The sequence below is a fragment of the Sphaerulina musiva genome (assembly GCF_000320565.1).
Source record: "Sphaerulina musiva SO2202 unplaced genomic scaffold SEPMUscaffold_3, whole genome shotgun sequence".
Taxonomy (NCBI): domain Eukaryota; kingdom Fungi; phylum Ascomycota; class Dothideomycetes; order Mycosphaerellales; family Mycosphaerellaceae; genus Sphaerulina; species Sphaerulina musiva.
The window spans coordinates 321,222-335,750 of record NW_016017385.1 but is presented as its reverse complement, the minus strand read 5'-3'; the positions used below and the strand labels follow the sequence as shown (position 1 = coordinate 335,750).

Here is a 14,529-nt window from a genome sequence, read left to right as displayed (position 1 = left end):
GGGGGGGGGCGGGGAGAGGGAGAGGGAAGGATAAAAAACGTACATCTTCCTCGGAAACATTCTTAGCATCTTTGCCAATAACAATGGTCAATTCACCTTCATAATCCAATTGCAATTGACCCAATTTGGGAATCGGAGTCGGTTGTCTCGTATCCGCCACCGTCATGGGAGATTTAATAAACAATGTCGGATTCTCGGGTAAATCGAAGCCGGTTTCGAGAATATGGGTTTTGTAATTCAAGCCCACACATCGCACAATCGGCACATCCTGAGGAGTGAGAGGTCCGAGGAGCGTTTTCACGACATCTTCTTGGTCGGTGGGCGTGGCGTGGACTGGGTGGTTGGTGCCAGTTTGGAGGACTTTGACTTTGAGGCCGCCGGCGAGAGCGAGGGCGTCGATGTCGGGATGTTTTTGGTCGGAGGGGACGATGGGGTCGCCGAGACGTGTTGCGCCGTCTTGGGCGGAGATGTAGCGGATCAGGCGGGTCCAGGCGGGTGCCATGGTGGGTGAAGTAGAGGAGAAGTGGCGGATGTGGTGGTGATGGTGGTGGAGTCTTGTCCGGGAGGTGGATAGTCGTAGGTACTGTCGGGTGATGAACATATATACACCTGGAGAAGGGGGACTCTTGGTAATCTACATGTACCGCGCGTCGACGGTAAGGTATGTATATAGGGCAGAGCGGGCAGTCGGGGAACTGCGGGGAGATCAAAGACGTCAGTTGGGAGCGAGACTCTGTCTTGTACCGGACGTCCAACGACTAACAGTAACAAGTACAGTGCTTAGTAGGCGACTTTTACTCGTGTGAATAATGTCAACGAGCGGTTCTGATAGACGGACCGAGAAAAGCGCACTGGCGCAGGCCCTGGAGGAGTTATCTCGAGCTTGCCCGTGGGCCGTACCTCCTACGAGACGACACTTATCTCCGCCGACTGCGATGAAGTCGGAGAAGGCTAAAATGGCTCTCCGGTGGGCGACATCGGTACAGACAGGAAGCATACGGTAAGGTAGGTAGGTAGATAGTTACATACTGTATATCCCTTGTGTGTGTGTGTGTGTGGACAGGACAAATAACAGCACTTCCACAGGTTGTCTGGGTATCATGGATTGGAGATTCGTCACCGCGTGGTGACCAAGAACTACACATAACGGTACTTTTACACTGTATCATGCCTGCCTGGCCAAGCTGGACAACAGGCTTCCTTTTCTAGCCCATGTTATACACACCCCATTCCAAACACCAGCGCCGTTAGCATGCAAATCGATGAGCTGCCCCGTCTATTGCATCTAGTAGAAACCAGATGCCTCGCTCCGCTCTGGTCGTCCACGACCGTAATTGCCTCTCTCGCCGCCATAGTTGCTTCTGCCCCTCTCGCCGCCATAGTTGCTTCTGCCTCGCCCGCCGCCATAGCTGCTTCTGCCGCCTCGATCTCCAAAGGAACTATTTCTGTCCCCTCGATTGGAGTAGCTGGACCCATCCCTGCCATAGCTGGGACGTCTGGGCTGATATTCTCCTCCATCACCTCCACGGTTGCCAAAACTGGAACCGCTTGCGCTTTCACGAGGCGTGTATTCTCCTCGTCCAGAGCTTCCGAATTCTCCCCGTCTATCCTCTGGAAGGGAGAGTAGGTCCTCACCAACGACTATGCCCTCCAATTTTTTGAGCCTCAGCCTCGCCGCGAGTCCAGGTGGCACACAGGGTGGTGTGCTCAATCCCCAGCCAAAGCGTGAAAGATTGTTTATCATGTGTACTAATTGCTGCTTACGGTTGAACCACTGGTATATTCCAAACTGTGCCAGGTAGACCTTGGTTTTTTCACTGAGAGCGACTGACTTGATTGCATTTTGATACATGCTCAAGATCCTGCCAGCATAAGCTGGAACGTCTGCCGGTTGCGTGAGGTCCATCTTAGGAATCTGCAACGTGTCGTCCTTGGTCAAGTTGAGATCACGAAGGCGACTTCGAGCCTCGGCCTGATCGACCGGGTTGAGGAATATCCAGCCTTCTCCCTCTTTGCCAGCGCGAGCGGTACGTCCGAGGCGGTGGATGTATTGCTCTCTGGACGGTGGAAGACCGATCTGAATGACGTGTGTCACATCAGGGAAGTCCATACCTCTTGCAGTGACATCTGACGATAGCAAGATACCAGACTGTGCGCTACGAAAGTCATCGGCCGCTCTGGAGCGCTGTTGCTGTGACAATTTTGCGTGAATCTCAAAAATCCTGATGGGATACCATGGGTGCGCGCCTTTTCCTCGACCGACGTTATCTGCGTGTTGCGCACTCTCTTCCCGCAGACCCAAGAGAACGGACGTGGCGAGCGTCACTTCGGCGGTACTGTTGAAGAAGACGACAGCCTTGTACGGTCTCGTGCCAGAACTCCGCGATGCCTCAATTGCACGTTGGCAAAGCTCGATCAATGCAGGTACACAGTTTTCCAGTCCCACCAGCGAGACAGACTTCTGGGGCACTCGTACGTGCGTTGGCTCCTCGTCGTCTCTTACGCACTTGACGAAGTTGAACCCTGGCTTCAGCGTGCTGCGAACGATGCGCACGACCTCTTTGGGCAAGGTAGCGGAGAACATGAGCGTCTGGCGATCCTTCTCGACTGTGTCTGGGAGGAGACGCATGATATCTTGCACGTCAGGCCAGAAGCCTTGGTCGAGCAGTCTGTCGGCTTCGTCGAAGACAAGCGCTTGCAGATCTGGAGCCTCCACTCTGCTGTCCCTGTCTGATAGGATGTCCTTCAGACGGCCTGGAGTGCCCACCAGGAGGTGGCATCCCTCGCGCTGGATTGCTCTCAAGCCCGCCGATTTTTGCGTACCACCGACAGCAGTTTGCACAATGACACCAGTATTTCTGCACAGCTTCTTCGCCTCGACTGCGATTTGCTCGGCCAATTCTCTTGTAGGCGAAATGATCAAACCTCGAATGTCATCGGCAGTCATGTGTCGGCCACGACGCCCATGTCCTCGCTCTGCAATCGATGGGTCATCGTTGATAATTCTCTGCAAGATGGGAAGGAGGAAAGCCAATGTCTTTCCCGTTCCCGTTCTCGCCTGCGCAATCACGTCCACGCCCTTGATCGCCTCGTTGAGGGTCCTCGTCTGTACCTCAGTCATCGTCTCCAAGCCCATATGCTCGGTCAGTGCGCGCACAATATTGGGGTGCACGATGTTATGCGTTTCCAGATCCTTGAAGCGGGTGATGGGTTCGGTGGTGGGCATCGATTGCTCAGTGGCGGCGTCTCGAAGTCTGCTCGACTGATGCAGATTGCGTGTGGCGGGAAATGTGATGGATATCTGTCGGGAAAGGAAACCTTTTGTGCGAAGGCATTGCTGCGTAGCTCGCGATGTGCTGGTGAGGGTCGACGACAGTGGTCGTGTCAGTGATGCAGAGCATCGCTGGAACGCTCGGCGCATCTTGGTGTGCTGGGAAAAAGTGCACGTGTATTACAACCTTCGATACCGCACTCCTCCAGTCCTATAGTCGTGATAGAATGACAGAAGGCGATGAAATGAGTGACAGCGATGTTGATGATGTTGATGATGGCAAATGTGTTTCTCCTATCGTTTGCAACTTTTCTCGAATACATTATCACTAGTCTATCACTAGGCTCTCCGCGGAGCCAGCACCGCACCAATCAGACACCTGAGAGTCCTATAGGTATTGCAGTCTACCTTGGCATTCCCGACCTCCGTCTCCTTTCGCCGCTCCATCGAGGGATTGCCTCCTTTTGTGTTTACATGTATCTCACTTCACCATGATCCGTCGTAAAAGAGCTGTTATTCGGAGTGCTTGAGATCAGCTGAAACAGTCGAACTCCAACGAGGGGTGTGTCTTGATATGGACGGAGGCAATCAATCTGTTCTGCACCCATGGATGCTGATCATGCTGCCGTCGAATCGATGCGACCACACTCAGTCCTGCGACTCGAACAACGATGTCGCGAAAGACGGCATCGTGCCCGGCTGCACGTAGACATCGGTGCACTCGTGGACTGATCCCCAGCTGGCCCGTCTCAGCTTTGCGTGAGGGCTCACCATAGTTGGCGCCGACGGTGAGCAGCCAACATCAGCCTGCGAACAGAACCGACTGAGCCTCTCGACGAGCCTGCTTGCTGACCAACGTGATGGCTGGATCCTTGAAAGCGGCAAGGTTATGGCGTTGCTTGCCCTCGAAGGCTCCGAAGACCCAGCTGTAGACTGCGTCTCTCAGCTCACGCGGCAGAGCAAAGAAGCGAAACGGAGGCCGCTTGAGCTCACCGAAAGGAGCATCGATGCTGAGAAGGCCTTCTGTCTTCAACTCTTGTGAGCGACGCAGCTTGTGGCGCCAGCGTGGTTTCGTACTCGACATGGTCACGTCGCCGAAGTGGATCGTGCAGTTTGTCAATGGATGTTTGATTCCACAATTGCGAAGCTGACTTTCAAATTTCGACTGGAGGGAGAGGACGGCTATAGAAGGCGCTCGAGCCACGTCCATCACCTTGATGTACGGGCAGCGCGCAGCTGATCTTGTCTTCATCGACCAAACAACATCATCCTCATTCGCTCTCGTGCGCGTTGTCTTCGCTAGACACGCAATGGGATCAGGGCATCGTAACAAGCAAGAACATAGGCAAAGCACTGACACAACACAACATTGACTCAACCGACTCTAGATACCTACCAAAGAATTCGAACTTCTCATACCAATAACGCTCCCGCACCGCCCTCACGCAATATATCTTCAATACCCTCCATTACACTTGACCACCTCCCCACGAAATCCTTTCCTCAAATTATCCCACCCCTCGGGAACCCGAAATCTCTGCCATTAAAAAGAAAACCGCTGCAGCATTCTAGCCCTCTCACAAATCATCGATCGTCTCCTTCAGTCTCAATCTCATTCTCAACAACTGCTTTTCCAACACAAACCCTCAAGCCAGCGCCAAAATGAAGCGAGCGAGCATACAATACCTGACTCGAAGCCCCCCAAAGTCTCCTCCCGATCTAGCAGCGATCAGGCTTAAGATGAGTGAGTAGAGGCAAGGCAGAAGATATCCAAAACCAAGTTCCTGAAGTACGCGGCCTTTTCTTTCTTCCTCTTCTTCTTCCTCTTCTTCTTCTTTTGCAGCACAGCAAATAGGTTCGGTTGTATACCTCACCTTACCTGTACCGCCTGGCCCGCCTTCCCGAGGTGAGGACCGTATTTATCATACCTAGGTAGGTATATACGCACTTGACGAAGCAAGAAAGCAAAAAAAATCGCTCATTTCATTTTCATTTTCACTTCTTTCATGTTATTCAGCCCCGTTTCGGCGAAAAGACATACATCCATCCATCCCTCCCTCTCCTCTCCTCTCTCTCCTCTCCCTCCCTCTCTCTAGAGACCACTAGCTACAGGTAGGTAGCTACCTGAGCATCAAAAGCCAAGTGTCTATAGTGTGTGCATTCATTAAGCATCGATCAACTGCTTCGTGATGAGAGGGGCCAAAGAGGGTTCAAAAGGTCAGGTAGGGATATACGCCACTGGGAAAAAAAGGAGGTGCTGCCTTCTGTTCACACCCTAGACATTTATACTCGCGTCTATCACTAATACATGCCACTGAAAAAACAGTTCCCTTGCCTTGCTTGCTAAAACGCCGTCGCTTGTGCTGCTGAATCCATGGCCCTCCCGAGAACACTATTAGATTACACTCACAATGCATTACAGTTTGAATCGAATAACCTCCAAGAGCATGCAGATCATGTGAAGAAACAACACTCATCCTGGGCTGGCCCATCCCGTGTTGCCTTCCGACGGAGTCAGCATCTCCGCTGATGGCACAAGGAAGCCCGCCAGCGCGCTTGCTGATGCCCCATGTACGTCATAAAAATCCACGCAGTGGACGCTTGCTAGAGTCCTCGCAAGGACTTTCTATGCGTTGGCAGCACCATCAGTTGCGTATCCACTGGGCCCACGTTTTCTGCCACTGAGGCGGCGAACGACGGGAAACTCCTATGTCTCCCGCTCTCGACCTCGGCGGCGGAAGAAATCCATAACTTTGCGGGTCGCGCTCGAGCTGCCACCATGTCCATGTTCGTAACCGTCCGCGAAGCGACGCTGTGCAGGCCGCAATGACTCGTCGCGGCGTCGCGTAGACTCGGGCGATACCTGCGACAGTTGTGATTGTGATGCAGGTTGCCATTCGCCATTGCTACTAATGTTGTATTGCTCGGCGCTGGGCGCATCGGAAACGCCAAGATCTGGAGTGTAAAATCGTTCAGGGGGCTCAGTCTCGAGGCGGTTACCGCCATAGCCATCATCCCGATACTGCTTGCGGGTAACAGGTGGGAATGGTGCAGGCGATGGTGGGAGCGCTTTGTTGAACTGCGAGCTGGGCGCGTTGCTGCCACTTGCACGCTCACGGTACTTGTCCCTGTCCTCGTCCTGGTAGAGCGGTATGCTATCTTGCGTGGCCTGCGGGCTGTCGGTAGCACCATGGCCAAATGGTATGCCGTGGTTTTCTGGTCTCCCTCTGCCGGGCTGCTGTGACTGAACTGGCTGATAACCATCATCGCCGCCAGAGTCATACCCTTCGGCCTTTTTGCCAGCGAAGTTGTTCATGCTAAGACTACCTGGAAGCCACGAGAAGCGACGGGACGACCTTCGACCTGTGACACTGCCGTCTTTGGAGGGTTTGCGGCCTATGCTGAAACTGGGTCGTCGGCTGTCAGTGGATGGCCGCGGCGTCGTGTCACTGCCCCCATACGGCATCGCATTCTTCATGCTGACAGGAGGGTACTTCCGATTACGCTTTTCGCTGCTGTGAGCTCCATTGCCAGTGTCTTGTTGCTGTGGCTGTGGCTGGGATTGACGCTTGGAAGTGCTGCGATTCAAGACCTTGTCCGCAAGACTGCCTAAAGTACTGCTCCGTCGATGTCCAGATGGCTTGCCGTCTGTATATGGCCGTTGTGGTGGCTGTTGGCGGCCACCAGAAGGCGTTCGCGCGCTCTGGGGTCTTCCATCGACATCCATCTCTCCTGGATCCGAGGCGACTGGACCTGCACCTGCTATGATGTAGCCTGAGCTGGACTTGGGCTGCGAGAACGACCCAGTGGCGGTAGTGTTCGTTGGCTGAGCAGCAGCAGGCTGACTGTAAGAGTTGCCACGTGATGGTAATCGAGACGTACCGCCCAGTGTCCCGCTTGTATTGGGTCGTGGGATCGCGTTGGCCGCAGATGCAGCATATCCGCCGTTTTGATCAGATGAGACCACCCTGCCTTGGTCTCGACCCGACCGAGATGGAGGCGGCTGCATTGTAGTGTCGATTCGTTGCGGCGCAACCTCCACTGGACCTTGCGCATCCGTCCTTGCCCGAGTTTTACCCGGTCCAGCAACAGCTGTGATGGGGAGTGGTCTTCGACTGACAGATTCCGGGCTTGCCTCGCCACGCGCGGTCGCGCCTTGAGGGGCCACATATTCGACCTGCACCGTCCTACGCTTGGCGTCTCTCTGCTGCTTCCTGATGTCGCTAGCATCATCGCCGCCCATGCCTGCTGCTCCCGCATGCCTGGGCGCTAGCGATGACGATGCTCTTTCTGCTATTGGTCTGCTCGAAGGCTCCCTGACTGAAGCACTGCGTCCGAGTTGCGAATCTTCCTCGGTGGCGTCTACGAAGCCTCCTTCGCTCTTCACCTTGCTGCCGATGAAGCCCACGACGTGCGTATATTCGCTCAGCCAACTGTGCCGAGCTACTTCAAACAAGTCTGCGCGCCGCCTCGGATCTGGGACCAGTATCCGTCGTAAAAGATCGCGAGCATGTGGTGTTACGTATTCGGGGAAGGTCAACGGCGTGCTGACGATGTATTTGTAGAGGAGATTGATGTTGTCTCCCTCGGGATTTGCGGGATCGTCGTCGAAGGGTAAGTAGCCTGCTAGCATTGCGTACTGTGGAGGTCAGCATAGGCAGAAGCACACGTGAAGGAATTCGACTTACCAGAATAACGCCGCAACTCCAGACATCCACCTTGCGACCTGTATAGAGTCCATCACTGACCACCAACTCAGGAGCAGCATAGCATGGACTTCCACACGACGTCTGCATCAAATCACCTCTCCGATGTCCGCCTTCTCGACCGTCTTGCCAGGGAATGACCTTGTCAAAGCCGTGGCGTTTGATATAGTCTTTGTCGGAGATTCTCCCTTCTGCGTCTTCGCTCAGCTCGTCGGCAGGGTCGAATGTGTTGGCAAAGCCGAAGTCAGTGATGATGATGTGCTTATTGCGGTCTAACAGAAGGTTCTCCAGTTTGAGATCACGGTGGACGATGCCCTTCTTGTGGAGATAGCCCACACCGGACACAAGTTGGGCAAACAGCCTCCTAGCTGCTGGGTCCTTCAAGTATCTGTGGTTGAGGATGTAGTCGAACAATTCGCCTCCAGAGGCATACTCGAGTATTATGCCCATGTGTCGTTCTGTTTCGACAAACTCATGTAAGCGGACAATGTTAGGATGTTGCAATTCGCGAAGGATGGAGATCTCGCGGTAGATCTTAGGAAGTCGAGTGTTGTTGCCCGCCAGACTCTCTTTTCGTATCAGTTTGATGGCGACCTGGACCGTCGAATCCTTCTTCCACCCCATCTTGACCTTGCCAAACTCGCCTTCGCCAATGGTCTGACCGAGGATATAGTCACCAAACTTGACCTCTTTCCGGTTGGAGGAGGCGTGCTTCAAGTGTTCTTGCCGGCTTCGTGGTACAGAGGCGGGCTCTGCGGCTTCCAACGACAAGCCTGCCATTTGGGAGACAGGGTTGTTGGGGAGGGCTTCAGCCTTGCGCGCTTCTTCTCTCGCTCGATCAGTCTGTGGATCGTCCACTACAATGCGATTGATGACCGCGCTGTTCTCGCGGGGCAAGTCAGCTCCCACGGGCAGCTGACCCATTGACGTCTGCGATCTGCTCGGCGCTGGCGCGTTGCGCGTCGTTCGCTGACTCCGCCCGCTCCCAGGCGGTTCTTGCGGTTGTTGCGATGCTCGTTGTGTTCTCCTTCGCTCGCTGTCGCTGCCCTGGTGATCTCGATCACTTCCGCTGCCATAATTGTGGGCGGATTGTGTCTTCGACGCGTGCGTGGGCGTTTGTTGTGAGATGGGGCGCGTGGTCAATGGTGCCCCCGTTTCTGGATAGAACTGCTGGTAGGTCGAGGTACTCATCGTGCCCTGCTGCGTCGGCGGCGGATTGGGAAAGGACGCATTGTTCGATTGACCGGCTCGTCGCGATGCAGGCTGTGGAGACGTCGACAATTGGGCAGTGGGAGATGCAAAGCGCTCGCTTTGTTGCTGCACTGCCGCGGACATGGTGTCAGGGCAGGCGGTGAATGGCGGAGGGGCGCTGCGGAATGCTCAATGCAGGCGTGTGAGATAGCAGGTGGATGCTTCGTGGGCGACCCCACTGCACTCGTGCAGGCGCCGCACGTGTCGATGGGAACGGACGGGAGCCGTTGTTGGCCTCCTGAAAGCAGCAGGCGCGTCTGCGCGTGCGTGCTGCAGGCGGAAGAGCGAATCTGCGGTACAGGACAGTAGATGCTATCTTATCTGGTAGAAGGATAGCTCCTAGCGCTGCTGGCGGTCCGCGGGTCGTAGCAGGGCCGGCCGGTTGCTTTCAACGAGAGCGTGTCGTGGGAAACGAAGATGCGATGAGGAGTAGGTAAGGGAGTATCTGGGCGAGGAGCGCAAGCCTGACACGGTTGGGAGTGCAGCCCAGTGGGTAAGGAGCGGGAGGGTATGAACGAGCACGCCCGCTCGCGCCTGCAGCAGCAGCAAAAGGCAACAGGAATCAATCACCAGCAACCTCCTAGGCGCCCGATCGCAGGCAGGCAGACACGCAGGCACGCAGGCAGGTGAGGTAGGGTAGAGCAGGTGGGCAGTCACACAATCTTGCCCACGTCCACGTCGATACCGGTTCGAGGCTCGTTCGGCAGCGGGTCCAAACGGCGCGTGACAGCAGCCGATCCCAGTCGCAATCTGCTGAAGAAAGTGGCCCCCGTGCGACAAGAAGCTCGCTCACCACGCTGAGGAGCTGCTGCTGAACGCGCACGACAGGAGGGAGGGCGGGCGGGCGGAGGGGAGGCGGAAACGTATAACGGAGGAGGAGGAGAAGAGGGAGGAGGAGGAGGAGGAGGAGGAGGAGGGGAGGGGGAGGACGGCGGGTGGCGGGTGGTTGATGAGGTGAGAGCACAAGGCCCAGTAGTAGTGTATCGAGCGAGAGTCGAAGCGCCTGGGGGATTGCGCTGCAGTTGCTAACTAGCCTCCGCGTCTAATAGAACTGAAAAGTGGCTGGCAAGGCCTCTGCGGGATGTCAGTGCACGTCTGCTTTGCAACCCAACGACAATTTCAGCTGGACATCACAACCACGACATATAGGTAGTAGGAGTGATTTCAATGGGACTTGTCAAGAGCGCGCGCGCCTACGTCGCCATCTCGTGTGATTATCACTCTGTGCTCAGCAACGCCCACCAACGGGCGGTGCAGCGCGCAGTGATCGTCTGGCACCAAGCACGATCACCACCGCCGCCCCGGGCTCTCCATCGTAGGTGTAAAACGCTCGCTTGTTTCCAGTCAGGCTAGCCCCAATGACTTCGTCGCGAGCGCTCGGCCAGGGCTATTATTCGTGTGCGAGAGGAGCAACGGGAAACGGCAAACGGGCAAATCACCGGTGCAATTGGATTCTATTGATTCTCGTGCCGTTCTGGCCACGAACTATATCATCTATGTAGGTAGGTAAGGTACATAGTCTGCTGTGCGCAGTAGTAGCAGTCATGGATACTACTGAGATACATCTTATACCGCGATCTGTGGGCAGGCGACGGGAGATCCAATGGTGCATTGGGCCCATTGGGGCCATTGGGGGATGCATCCTGGCCTGGCGCATTGGCAGTGGCACGCACGCTCTCCTCCGCGTTCTCCGTCAAGAACTGATGATGAACCTGAAAACACCTGTCTCGGCACCGCTCGTGCAGGCCGAGAAGCATCGTGGCGTGGCGGGTCGAAGCAGCTTCGACCACTATTATGTACCTATTACCACTTGGAGCAATGCAACATGGCGATCAGTGTCGAGATGCATCATCATCCCATATGGTGGTTAGTGCAAATGACTCGCAGCGCTCGGAAGCAGCCTTGAGTCTATCTAGCACGGGCTTCTGAAACGCCAGTGGCAGTTCTCGGAGCCCAATAAAATCATAAAATGATAAAATCTGTGATCGCAGACCCGACCAGGATTGCCCAGGCACCGTTTCATGCTTACTCACACCTCGCTATAGCCTACAGGACGTCATGGGAGCTGTGAGCGTGAGAGCACCGCAGACGATCGTAGGTCCGCTGTCCGCCATGTGACACTCCCCAGGCCTATACCACGCCGTCCACGCCTGCAGATGCCAATGCTTCTGCTTCCGCTTCTGCTTCCGCTTCAGCCTCAGCTTCATGCTACGAGGTAGGAGGTACCTACCCATCAGAACTAGCATGTTTCAATGCTCACTTGCCACTGAAGATGAAGCACCACCAGACAGACCTACACTCTGCCCTGTGTTCCATCGTCACACTGCCACTGATCCATCTGGAGTCTTGACAGCTCTGCCGTATCATGATGAGTACGGCAGAGTTTCTTCTGCTACCTCCCGGCCAATCCTCAGACACGGACGATCATGAGCAGCACAGATGCACGTTTTGTCCCGCACGTCCCTCTCGCTATTTGCTTCGCTCGCAAGCGCAACCGCAAGGGTCGACATAGTGTCGCCGGGAAGATCTAAAACGAACCATAGACCCTCACGTCGCAGCGGGATTCCGTCGTCCAATCTTCTTTCGAGGGACATTGACAATTGCATGCGGAGTAGAAACTATGCCCTGTGAACGGCAAGAAAGTCAGACTAATCAAGCATGCGCAGATCGAACATCAACTACCTCCGTACCTAGGTAACCATTATTTTTACTTGATGACTCGCAGTGAGCTTCCAATCGGATCCTCTCATCAGTTCGCGACCTCAAGCAACATTAACAATACCAGGCAGCAGATCTCTCAGACCGTGAAGCAGTTTCCTCTCACGACCCCCGTACTTCGATCTGGAATTACGTGCACATCGATCCCCGGAACCGTTCGCAAACAGGCCCATCCCAGATGTCAAACCGTCCAACAGCCGAGTGGAAAACTCTATGAGCTGTCGCCTGCTAAGAATACCAGCCAAATACGTGGGACGTCATCCGCCATTAATGATTCCCCACACCAACAAGCCCCACCTACGGACTCTCTATTTGATCAGAACGCGAAGAGACTGATGGTAGTTCGTGCAATGCTCGAACGTGAGGAGTTTCTGGAATCGGACGTTGCTCTGCGCGGCCAGAAGATCTCCCGTGTCGCGGCGATAGTGTCGGCGAAGATGGAGGTGCTCTCGGCGGTATCATCCGATGCTTTGGCGGAGGTGTAGGCGGCAAGTCTCTCGCATCTCTGTCATCGTCGTCATCATCATCATCATCATCGTCGACGTCGTCAGGCAAAATGAAGAAAGCGGGATGGCAGTCTTCCGTGTTTGCAGATGAAAAACTAGGATAAGGATCTCGAGTCCCACGCGCACGCTTCCCAGGTCGATCAGGCAGAACAATGTCTGACGGGGATAGAAGTCTCCGCGTACTGGAACTGGCATCAGGCAGCAGTGATGGCCCTGCTGGACTGGATGAGGTGGAGCGTGTCTGAGCAGCAAGGTTGTTCTTTTTCTCTTGCACGTGTGCAACGCCTGCCACGGAATCATGGCTACTGTCATCGACGTTGCTAGCGCGATGCAGGCAGGCGTGCTCTACGAGCTCTTCTTGCTTTTGTGGGAGCTTCCCACGACGACGTCTACACCTGAGCCATCCTAGGACCAGGCTGATGACCAGGATCAGACAACTGAGCGTTACCACCGCGATAACGAGTGGCACTTGTGGTCGGTGCTGTTGTTGTTGTTGCTGCCTTCGTGAGGCATCGTCACTGACCAATGTGCCAGCTGACGTTGATGTTGTTGTTGCAGCAGTGATTCGACAATCTCGGCAAGTATTCGTCACGTGTGAGATGGAAGCCTGGTGAGTGCTAGTCGTTGTTGGAGTCTCCAACGAAGGAGAAGGAGAGAAAAGGAAGGAAGAAGTACCATACGAATTCGGAAACGGTGTGGGTGCTTCGTCGATACTGATGCTTCCGGCTGTTGGGTTCGAAGACCATGTCGCTGGAGCTGTACTATCCCAGGTTCCGATATCCACGTCGGGGTTTGCGTTCTTCTTTCGCCAGATCTTCAGCGTCCGACGGCATTTCGAAGAAGGAGCCCGCATATCTCTTGAGCGATGATGAAGATGATCTGCTGCAGGCAAGCTAGCTAGCTAGTTCACTTAGAAGTTGATCAACATCCAGAGATCTTCGAATAGACTGATCCCTCCAGCATTAGAAACAGCAGTAGCAGCGTCAGCAGGGACGACAAAAAGCGACAAAGTGAGCAGAATCGGAGAAACCCAACAGAACAAACCTCTCCCCACCAGATCCGGGAAGTATCTTCCAATTGAACTGAAGTTTCAATCCAACGTACATGATGATGATGATACAACGCAACATTAAAGATCGTGACGCTTCTCCTCCATACAAGACAACACTCCACAAACCCTCACACAGACATCTATAACCCATACACAATCCCATCTACCTCAAACATCCCAGGCGGACAAAGAAACAAGGCAAGACAGCATGTGTGTGCGTGTGCGTGTGTATGTGTATGTGTATGTGTGCGAAACATAGGTAATGTAGCAGAGCAACCCAACCCCCCTTTCAAACCCGTCTTGTCTAGCTACCTGATCTAGCAATCCTACACTACAATCAAGCCCAGCCCAGCCAGTCAGCCCAACCGGCCAGCAAGCAAAGCAAGTCTACCAACGAACACAAACAGGAATCACAGAGAGGTTAGCTTAGCTTAGCTCAGGTGTAGCTCAAAAGGCTTGCTGCAAGCTCATCCGGTTCCAAAAAAAATTTCCCCCTTTGTTACAATGCATGCATGTGATGGGTACATTGTAGGTACATGTAATGCGTCAACTGTTGTGCAAAAAAAATCTGTTACGCGAATCTGCAATGGGGTGATACAAGTCTTGTGTAACGTCACTTACCTACCTTGGGTAATGTAAGGTAAGGTCTATAGCCGAGGAGGGCGTTTTACCTGAGGGAACCTGGAAGGTAAGGTAGTACATGGATTGGACGGGAGGGAGGGAAGGGGGTTTTTGAGGGGGGGGGGAGGGGAGGTAGTGTAGTGTACTTATGTTGTTGAGATGGAAATGGAAAGGGGGGAAGAAGGGGGAGAAGAAGAGGAAGAATTCGGAAACCGATCATATACCATTCCCAAACAACACGAAGGAAGAAAGTACAACATATATACATATACCCACATCATACATGTACATGTACAGAGATACAAGTATGTACAGAGATACAAATATACCAGAGATATCCACCTTCCTTCCTCCTACCTCCTAAATATCACACCAACCCTAGCATTCGTTATACACATCACAACA

General features: G+C 54.2%; 5 protein-coding genes across 5 annotated transcripts in view; all 5 read right to left on the bottom strand.

The window, feature by feature from the left end:
• Positions 1 to 502, bottom strand: part of SEPMUDRAFT_131799 (fumarylacetoacetate hydrolase family protein) — a gene marked incomplete at its 5' end in the record, with an annotated part of 1,428 nt that extends 926 nt beyond the window's left edge. Inside the window, one exon of the mRNA XM_016902450.1 lies at positions 44 to 502. Coding sequence (XP_016762178.1) covers positions 44 to 502 — 459 coding nt within the window. The remainder of the gene's footprint in view (positions 1 to 43) is intronic.
• A 590-nt stretch (positions 503 to 1,092) lies between these two features.
• On the bottom strand, positions 1,093 to 3,512 carry SEPMUDRAFT_147896 (DEAD-domain-containing protein). The gene has a single exon (XM_016904582.1). The coding sequence runs from the start codon at positions 3,419 to 3,421 to the stop codon at positions 1,286 to 1,288; it is 2,136 nt and encodes a 711-aa protein (XP_016762177.1). The 5' UTR covers positions 3,422 to 3,512; the 3' UTR covers positions 1,093 to 1,285.
• Positions 3,513 to 4,073: 561 nt separating this feature from the next.
• On the bottom strand, positions 4,074 to 4,523 carry SEPMUDRAFT_106433 (uncharacterized protein; the record flags this gene model as incomplete). Its single annotated transcript, XM_016900633.1, has 1 exon — positions 4,074 to 4,523. The coding sequence occupies one exon, from the start codon at positions 4,521 to 4,523 to the stop codon at positions 4,074 to 4,076; it is 450 nt and encodes a 149-aa protein (XP_016762176.1).
• Positions 4,524 to 5,515: 992 nt separating this feature from the next.
• Positions 5,516 to 10,100, bottom strand: SEPMUDRAFT_147895 (Pkinase-domain-containing protein). Its single transcript, XM_016904581.1, has 2 exons — positions 7,960 to 10,100; positions 5,516 to 7,910 (listed from the first exon to the last, which is right to left on the bottom strand). The coding sequence occupies exons 1-2, from the start codon at positions 9,310 to 9,312 to the stop codon at positions 5,979 to 5,981; spliced, it is 3,285 nt and encodes a 1,094-aa protein (XP_016762175.1). The 5' UTR covers positions 9,313 to 10,100; the 3' UTR covers positions 5,516 to 5,978.
• A 2,143-nt stretch (positions 10,101 to 12,243) lies between these two features.
• Positions 12,244 to 13,305, bottom strand: SEPMUDRAFT_106431 (uncharacterized protein; the record flags this gene model as incomplete). Its single annotated transcript, XM_016900632.1, has 1 exon — positions 12,244 to 13,305. One exon carries the CDS (start codon positions 13,303 to 13,305, stop codon positions 12,244 to 12,246), a length of 1,062 nt encoding a protein of 353 aa, XP_016762174.1.
• Between the last annotated feature and the right edge of the window lie 1,224 nt (positions 13,306 to 14,529).